At 51.2% G+C, this 9114-nt stretch overlaps 2 protein-coding genes across 2 annotated transcripts in view; one reads left to right on the top strand and one right to left on the bottom strand.

Moving 5' to 3' along the window:
• The first annotated feature begins 4992 nt into the window (after positions 1-4992).
• Positions 4993-9095, top strand: Msto1 (misato mitochondrial distribution and morphology regulator 1). Its single transcript, XM_004871146.4, is given in 15 exon segments — positions 4993-5148; positions 5240-5375; positions 5685-5754; positions 5840-5918; positions 6366-6417; positions 6504-6642; positions 6780-6897; positions 6975-7109; positions 7205-7357; positions 7614-7745; positions 7815-7999; positions 8218-8322; positions 8403-8419; positions 8422-8514; positions 8811-9095. Coding segments are annotated over 15 exon segments (1713 nt in total). The 5' UTR covers positions 4993-5064; the 3' UTR covers positions 9026-9095.
• The window catches only part of Gon4l (gon-4 like), a 67459-nt gene continuing 66946 nt past the window's right edge, over positions 8602-9114 (bottom strand). The window contains exon 35 of the transcript XR_015448178.1: positions 8602-8926. The gene's annotated coding sequence lies outside the window, so the exon portion shown is untranslated. The remainder of the gene's footprint in view (positions 8927-9114) is intronic.

The following is a 9114-nucleotide window of genomic DNA, read 5'->3' as shown; positions in this document are numbered from 1 at the left end:
GCACTGTGTAGATTTATAAGGAAAGAGACTTCAGATTGGCCTCCGTTGAATCTCACTTGCATTCTGCTGGGAGGAGCTGAGAATCAGACTTCAATCAATTCAGGAGATTAAGTTTCACAGTCTCATTCTCCCTCCTGGGCATTCACACTCTTATCCCTGATGCTCCCAGGTAGAGACCCAAGCAGCGCTGTATGGTACAGCCCCTTCCCACGGGCTCCTGAGGGAAGTGAGCACTAAATCTATACGCCATACACTAAAGAATGAATTGACTTACCTTTAATGCTCTTAGATTTGTGTTGTCTATGTACCATCCTTGGGAGAATTGGGAAAATACTAATTCAGATCACTAATATAGTGATCCTCAGCTTGTGGTTTTGTTGGGGTTTTTTTTGCAAATTTTTATAATCTAGACTTGATGCATTATTTTAAAAAGATCTCTATCACACACAGAACTACCAGGGCTGGGGGTGTAGCTCAGTGGCACCCTGCCTGCCTGGCAAGTGCAAGGTCCTGAGTTCAATCCAGGTACCAAAAAAAAAAAAAGAAACAACTCACTCCCACCCTGCTCCAGTCCCAGGAACCCGTGGAAGGGGCAGGGTTTGCAGGGTGTCAGCGTCACTGGAGTGATGTGCTGGCATCGGGCACACAGAGGCCGCATAGCCAGCTGTGGAGGTGCAGAGGGGTTCAGGTTAGATCCCTTTTGTGTGCTTCTCTGGAGCCCTGACTTCTGCATCCCTCCACTTGGATCACTGGGCTTTCTAGTTCACCTTTACGCTGGGGGAACGGGGGTGCTGTAATACTGAGGATTGCTAGGCCTCAGGTGTGCTAAGAAGTGCTCCTCCACTGAGGTATATCCGTGGTCCCTTTCTGCTTTCAAGTCAGTGTCTCACTATTTGCACAGGCCAGCCTTGAATTTGCAATCCTGCCATAGCCTCCTGAGTAGCTGGAGTTTAAGGCCTGGGCCACCACACTAGGCTAAATTTATGTGTTGGTTTTTTTTTTTTTTTTGGTACTGGGGATCGAACTCGGGACCTTGCGCTTTCGAGGCAGGCGGTAGTGCCACTGAGCTAAATCCCCAATGCTAGAGTATTCTTTTTTTTTAAATACCACCCCCCCATACACAAAGTGTATCATATACATCGATGTTTCTGCATTTTTCTTGGAAATATAATGTGTCACCATTTTTTCGTGTAAATTAAGTGCCCATTCAAACTCAATTTAGAATTAAGTTTTTTGTTTTTTGTTTTTTAGTACCGACTGGGAATCTAACTCGGTCCTCGAGCTTGCGAGGCAGGCGGTGGAACCACTGAGCTAAATCCCTGGCCCTCAAACTCATTTTAAAAGAAGGGATTACAAAACACAGCGCTCCAAGAGGGCAGTGTCATGGGCTTTGCCGCCATGGACAACACCCTGCCATCCCACCGGGAAGGTACTGTGGCAAGGGCACCACTGCCAGTGAGAACATCTGCCAGGGTAATGACCGTGGTCGCTGGTCCCCAGAATCCAGTGCTTGTGTCTCCTGGGGTCACAAGGTGTCACTACTCTCATCAGGGCGTGGCCAGCACTAAACCATACTGGCAGGCTTGATCCTTGGCTGCACATGGCGCTGGGAAAACACCCACCTCAGGCAGCTCCACTCCAGACACAGGTGTGCATCTGAATCATCGCTGGTGTGTAGAGTCCTGCTGAAGAACTGCCTCTTCTTACGAGGCTGCTAAACACAACTCAGTTTTTCTGACTCAAACATCTGCCCTATCCAGTCCACCTTTCCATAAGCACCTTCTGCAGTCCTGATGTTCATAACTCAAATGATTTTTTTTTTTCTTTCGAGTACTGGGATCAAAGCAGCCATACTGCTTTGTTCTGTTTTGCTTCTTTTTTTGAGACAGCGTCTGTAGTCCAGACTCTAGCCCAAGCTGGCTTTGAACTCGAGATTGTTTTGCCTCAGCCTCCAACTGCTGGGATTACAACCATGCCTGGCTTCTGTTTTCATTTTTTATTTTGAGATAAGTTTGCACTAAGCAGCCCAGCCTGACTTCAAACTTGCAATCATTCTGCCTCAGCTTTCTAAATAGCTGGGATTACAGGAACGCACCACCACACCCAGCCACACCCCTATTTATGATCTCCATGCTGAGCAACTACACAGCTAACCTTTGGGGCTCCTCTTCATCACTCGACTAGATCCGACTGGAAGGAACAATCAAAACTGCCTTTATACATTGTCCTGGATGTAGAAACCTTACGATAGCCCCCAAAATGTACTAGAACAAAAACAAGGTCACAATAATATAAGATCAATAGATACAAGTCCATTGTATTTCTCTTTATCAGCAATGAACCATCCAAAAAATGAAATTAAAGTAATTCTGTTCACATTAACAGTAAAAGAAATGTGAAATGTACACAATACATTACTGAGGGAAATTGAGATCTAAATAAATGGGAAGACAGTCTACATTCACTGACTGGAAGACTCAGTTCTGTTCATGCTCAGTGGTGCCAGGTTGACTTACAGAGACTTCGGTCGGCAAGAAGCATAGCTCAGGAACAGAGCCACTGGCTAGCAGGTGTAAAGCCCTAAATTTCATCTCCAGAACCACCACCAAAAAATAATTTTTTGCAAAAGTTGAAAACTGACTCAAATTTATAAATTTATATGGACATTAACAAACCTTTAATAGCCAAAATAATTTTTAAATCATTATACTGAATTTTTTTAAATGTAAAAAGCTACAGTAATCAAAACAGTGTGGTATTAGCATACAAGTAGGTATCAGGCCAATGGAACAAAGCAGAATCCAAAAGTGACCTTTATTATATTTATAGTCAATTGATTTTCCAACAGAGATGTCAACACAATTCAATGAGGAAGGATGTAACCTTCAATAAATATTGCTGGGAAAACTGGATGTACATGCAGAAAGATGAATGTTGCCCCTTCACATCAGACAAATTTAATAAATTGTGGGCTTAAATGGAAGAAGTGAACTATAAAACACAATAAAACACATTCAGGGCAGCAGGGCACATCTACCATCCCAGCTTCCAGGAAGGCAGAGGTGAGAGCCTCATTAGAGCCCAGGACTTTGATACCAGCTGGACAACAGAGCAGAACTCTGTCTCAGAAAATAAACAAACATAGGAGGACATCATCTTGAACTGGGCAAATATTTCTTAAGCCACCAAAGGTATTCAAATTAGAAAATTTTGACTCAAAAGATTTTACAAGCTAGACTTAAAGTAAAAAGTTTTCCTCTGCAAAATAGACTTGCATCATATAAAGGATATGTACACAGAATATATAAAATACTGCTTTAACTTATTAAGATAAACCACACAATTTAAAAATGAGTTGCATGTACACTTGTAACCCCAGCTACTCAGGAGACTGACACAGGAGGATCACAAGTTCAAGGTGAGCCTGGGCAATTTAGCAAGACCCTGTCTCAAAACAAAGTAAGAGGCTGGGATTTAGCTTGGTGGTAGAACACTTGTCTAGCAAGCGTGAGGCCCTGGGTTTGGTCCCAGCACCACAAAAATACAACATTTGGGAAGATAATAAATACGACTATCCCCTGCACTACAGACAACAAAGTAAAAAAACCTGTTCTTCAAAAGTCCTCTTTTTTTTTTTCCTTTTTCTTTTTTTTTTTTTGGTTGGAGACAGGGTCTCCTTGTGTAGTTCAGGCTGGCTCTGAGCTCATTATGTAGCCCAAGGCTGGCCTCGAACTCGTGGTGATCTCCCTGCCTCAGCCTCCGAAGTGCTGAGATTACAGGAAAGTGCCACCACGCCCAGCATCAAAGGACCTCTTTTAAGAAAATCAAAAGGCCGGGGCCGGGGATTTAGCTCAGTGGTTTCGCCGCCTGCTGCGCAAGCTCAAGGACCCGAGTTCGATCCCCGGCACCAAAAAAAAAAAAAAAGAAAATCAAAAGGCAAACCACTGTGGGAGAAAGTATTTTCGACACGTGTAACTGAAAATGCACTTAGATCCACAATAAAGTACTGCACCGACAACAATCAACCCAAAAGGACCCCGAACAAGAGGCACGAACAAGCATTTCAGGCAAAGGGAGGCCCGAAGGCTGACACACACGAAATGGTGCGCTCGACCTCACTAATACAAAAAGTAAAACCATGTGATAATGACTGAAAATTTTTAAATGGTGCCGTTTATGGAACATCGACTGACGTACTGTTGGTGGCAATGTACTAGTAAAGAATTTTTAGGAAATGTATCTTTTTTTATCAAATTCAAACCATACCCAACCTCACCCCTGCAACAACACTCCTAACAGGGCATGGTGGTGCGCGCCTGTAATCCCGGCACTCGGGAGGCTGAGGTAGGACTGCTGAGAGTTCGAGGGCAGCCTGGGCTACAGAGTGAGGAACAAAACAAAACGAAACAAAACTCCTAGAAATACGTGCCTAGGCACGGGAGGCAAATATCTCAAAGGCCATTAGCAGCAGAACTGGCGGTCTGCAGAATGCGTCATTTGGGATAGTCATACGACGGACTGTTGTGCAACGATGAAATCAACAAAAGTATACGCCCCAAGAGAGACAAATGTCACACCTGGTAAGGAGACGGGCTCCCATTCGTGGACTGATACCTGTCAGACACTGACAGAGGCCCGACCAGTCCACGGGGCAGGAGGTCACGCCGGCTGTGACCTGGAGACGAAGGCGTTCGTGGGAAGCTTTAAGGGACTTTGTTTTCCGGTACCGGGGAATCAACCTGTGATGCAACCCGGCCAGGAGTTGTTTTTCTGAGAAGAGACAGCGCCGCCCGGAGGAGCTCCGGGACTGGAGGGTGCCTAGCGAGAGCGGAAGGCGGCCGCGGTGAGGCGGCCCGACTTCCGGCGCGGCCAGCGGAGCCCCTCCCCTCGCCAGGAAGAGGCCAAGCGGGACGAGGCCCTGCGAACCGTTTATCCAATGGAAAAGGATGTATCTGTGGACCAATAGAGTGCAGAGGCTGGGGCCCGCCCACAAGCCTGTCGAGCCAATCAGCTAAGAGCGGCGAGCGGACGCGCAGGGCAGTCCCGCAGAGTGGGCTCCGCGGCATGGCGGGCGGGCCCCGGGAGGTGCTCACGCTGCAATTCGGGCACTTTGCGGGTTTCGTGGGGGCACACTGGTGGAACCAGCAGGTGAGGGCTCCCGGGAGCTGTCCCTACGGAATCGTTCGGAATCTTCCGCCCTGTCGCACCCGAGTCCAGTTTCCCTTGTTGGCTTCCCCAGGATGCCGCGCTGGGCAGGGCCACCGATGGCGCGGAGCCACCAGGAGAGCTGTGCCCCGACGTCCTGTACCGGACGGGCCGGACGCTGCACGGCCAGGAAACCTACACGCCGAGACTCATCCTCATGGACCTGAAGGGTGAGGGTGGCGCAGTCTGTAGCACCCCTGCTCCTCGGGAACCTCCCCTGGTGGGCCGGGCGATCAAGACCTGAATGCTAGCCCGAGAGAGGCGCGGATCGGCCACGCTCCGCCGGGACTCGGAGCGACCGAGCTGCGACAGCAAGGATGGGATCTGTATTCTTCTGGACACCACCCTCCCCGTACCTCTGGGAAATTTTGGGAGAGCCAGCTGCTGGGCAGGCTGTTAGATGCATCTGGGAGACAAGCCTGAGGGCCGTGAAGGCTGCCCTAGGCTTTGACCTAGGATTTCCTGTTACTTCCTCGCAGGCAGTCTGAGCTCTCTAAAAGAGGAAGGAGGACTCTACAGGGACAAACAGCTGGATGCTGCCATAGCATGGTGTGTACTTCATGTGTGGGGTGCGTAGGGCACAAAAAGCCGGATGTCTCTTCATAGTGACAGTTTTTTGACCAATCTTTTTCAGGCAGGGCAAGCTCACCACACACAAAGAGGAGGAAGTCTATCCCAAGAATCCTTATCTCCAGGACTTTCAGAATGCAGAGGTGAGGGCCTCTACCCTGCGCCCTTTAACCCTGGCTAAAACCCAAGAGCCTCCACTGGGGCAGAGGCAGGGGGTCACCTTAAAGTAGTATTTTGGGAAAGAGCACTTTTGCGAAGGACTGTGATGACCTAAACAGAAAGAGGCTGCAGCGGGGAATGATGAGGCATGTCTGTAATCCCAGAATTGGGGAGGCTGAGGCAGGAGGATTACCACAAGTCTGAGGCCAGCCTGGTGTACATAGTTCCAGGCCAATAACTGCATAGCGAGACCCTGTCTCAAAAAAAAAAAGAGAGAGAGAGAAGCCAGGGATTAAGCTCACTGGCACCAAGCCTGCCTCGAAACCGCAAGGTCCTGAGTTCAATCTCTGGTACTGGAAAAAAGATGGGGGGGGGGGTCGTTTGCAAGGTATGGCCTGGAACTAAATAAAGCTTTTCATCACTTCTTTCAGGGAGTGCTTAGCAATGGTGTCTGGAGGGTCAAATCCATCCCTAATGGCAAAGGTGAGCCTGCTCCAATCCCGGAGAGCTGGGAACTGGATGGGAGGCCAGGTGGGACAGATGGGTGCACACCCTCCTGCTGTGTTCAGGTCCCCCACCAGTCACCAGCGCTCCAAAGCCAAAGCCACTCGTCCCTGCGGCAAGCAGCATCAGAGTCTGGTCAGACTTCCTCAGAGTCCACCTCCACCCGCGGAGCATCTGTCTGATTCACAAATACAACCATGATGGGTATGGAAGGAGACCTGAGGCCAGGAGGCAAGGAGCTGAGGGCCCCACAAATTGCTCTTGGGCCATCTTCTCCCAAGAGATGGAGAAGCTGGGGTAGGAGGGTGAAGGTTTCATCTTAGACTCTTTCGCTGTGGCAGGGAAACAGGGAGGCTGGAGGCTTTTGGCCAAGGAGAGAGTATCCTGAAGGAACCCAGGTACTTGGAGGAGCTGGAGGACAGGCTGCACTTCTACGTGGAAGAATGTGACTACTTGCAGGTAGCTGTGTGGCAAGACGAACGCAGGGCAGAACTCCCCATCCTACTCTTGATTTTTATCCTTCCTCCTTTCTCCAGGGCTTCCAGATCCTGTGTGACCTGCACAATGGCTTCTCTGGGCTGGGCACCAAGGCTGCAGAGCTGCTACAAGACGAGTATTCTGGGCGGGGAGTGATAACCTGGGGCCTTCTGCCTGGCCCCTGCAACCCTGGGGTAAGTGGAACTTGGGGAGAAGGAAGTCAGCATGGAGAGGCAGAAATGAGAATACTATGGGAAAAGTTGCTTGAGGCAAACCGTTCTTTCACCAGGAACCACAGAAAAACATCTACCGTCTGTTAAACACAGTGTTCGGTCTGGTGCGCCTGACGGCTCACAGCTCTTTCGTCTGCCCCTTGTCCGTGAGTGGGAGCCTGGGCCTGCGACCTCAGCCACCCGTGAACTTCCCTTCCCTGCACTACGACGTAAGGCTGGGTGCCTGACCTGCCCACAGCTGGCCATGGGTCACCCGCACTCCCCAAGTCACCCCTGGGCTGTGGCTATTCTCGAAGCCCTTTAGTTGAACTCAACGATGCCGTGGCCTCCTGGATCCCACCATCCCGAGCTTGTCCAGCCGTGGCCAAGCATGCCCTTGCTTCACCCTCTGACCTCTGCCATTACTCTTCTGCCTCCATTCCTTTACAGGCCTGGAAGCCTGAGTGCGCTCATGTCCTCTTACAGGCCACCCTGCCCTTCCACTGCAGTGCCATTCTGGCCACAGCGCTGGACACAGTCACGGCTCCTTACCGCCTCCATTCCTCTCTGGTTTCCATGGTCCGGCTGGGAGATATGCTGACCTACTCTGGGAAGAAGGTATGCGGCTTCGGGAGGAGTGGGCTCAGTGCTGAGAAAGGGCTCTGTAACCGATCTCCTCATCTTTAGGTGGTGACAGCTGAAGCACTCATCCCCTTTCCCTGGCTTCCAGCCCAGTCCCTTCCCGATGCCCTGATACAGCTTGGAGGAACCACCCCGTGGACCCCGCTGTCTGCATGTGGGGACCCCTCTGGAACACGCTGCTTCGCCCAGTCAGTGGTGCTAAGGGGTGTAGACAAAGCAAGTCACACGAGGTCAGAACTGTTGGTCCCTGTCCCTTTCTCTGCCAAGGCATTCCAATGCCATCGCTTCCTCTCACCACAATCACCCTCCTTTTTAAAAATGAAAACAAGTGGGGTGGGGCGGCTCTGAGCATTCTGACTCAGCTAAGGGCCCCATCTTCTGCGCATGGAAGCTCCTCGGCTCTTACTGTGGCTGCCAGAGTAAAGGCAGTTTTGGCTTTGCTCCGCAGTCTGCTCCCCCCAGGGACACCGCTGCCATCCTTGCTCCACGCCTGCACCACCGGGGAAGAAGTCTTGGCCCAGTATTTACGAGAGCAGCAGCCCAGAGTGGCAAGGTCAGCAGGCCGAGTGCTCCTGCCTTCTCGCAGACCCTCCGCCATGCCTTCCTTCCTTAACGGCAGTCTCTGCCCCACAGCTCTTCCCATCTGCTGCTGACCCCTGCAGGGTGGCCCCTCCGTACCCCCCCTTCTTCTCCTCCAGCTTCGGCCAGCAGGGGGTGGCTCCTGGCTGTCCCCTCAGGGGCACAGGTAAGTATGAGCTGAAGAAAACTAAGATTCCAGGCATGGGGAGGGGTTTTACTGGCTCCTCCTGGATTGAAGTGCTTTTTGGAAAAGTCCAGGTAAACATTCCTTTATTCGCTCTACGCTCCTGAGAAGTACCCTTCCTCTGGAGTGGTGGGCAGACTGAAGGGGCTGCACACAATTCACCAAATCTCCTTCACAGCCATGCCTAACGAGCACGCACCCACGCCTCCCTGTCGGCTCACCAAGAGTCCCGGGCAGAATGCGTATGCCCCACTCAGCCACACTTGTCTCCTCCACAGCGGAGCAGAGCATCCCGGTGCTGGGGGCCCTGCGCTCCTCTTCGTCCTTGCACCAGACCCTGGGAGCCCTGGCCAAGGAGCTCGAGCAACTCGACCTGCGGCGCTGGGCCAGCTTCCTGGACACGGGGGTGGAACAGGGCGACGTGGAAGAGCTGCTGCAGGAGCTGCACAGCCTGGCCCAGTGCTACCGGGAGAGCGACAGCCTCACAGACTGACGCTCTCAGGGTGGGGATCCCTCTGCAATAAAAACTGCTGGCCACAGAGCCCAGCATCCTCAGCAGGGGAGCTCAGTGTCTTGGGACTG

Source organism: Heterocephalus glaber, unplaced genomic scaffold, assembly GCF_053883595.1.
Source record: "Heterocephalus glaber isolate CG9 unplaced genomic scaffold, H.glaber_assembly_v1.0 deba00001795, whole genome shotgun sequence".
Classification (NCBI taxonomy): domain Eukaryota; kingdom Metazoa; phylum Chordata; class Mammalia; order Rodentia; family Bathyergidae; genus Heterocephalus; species Heterocephalus glaber.
This window is presented reverse-complemented; position numbering and strand designations above follow the sequence as displayed.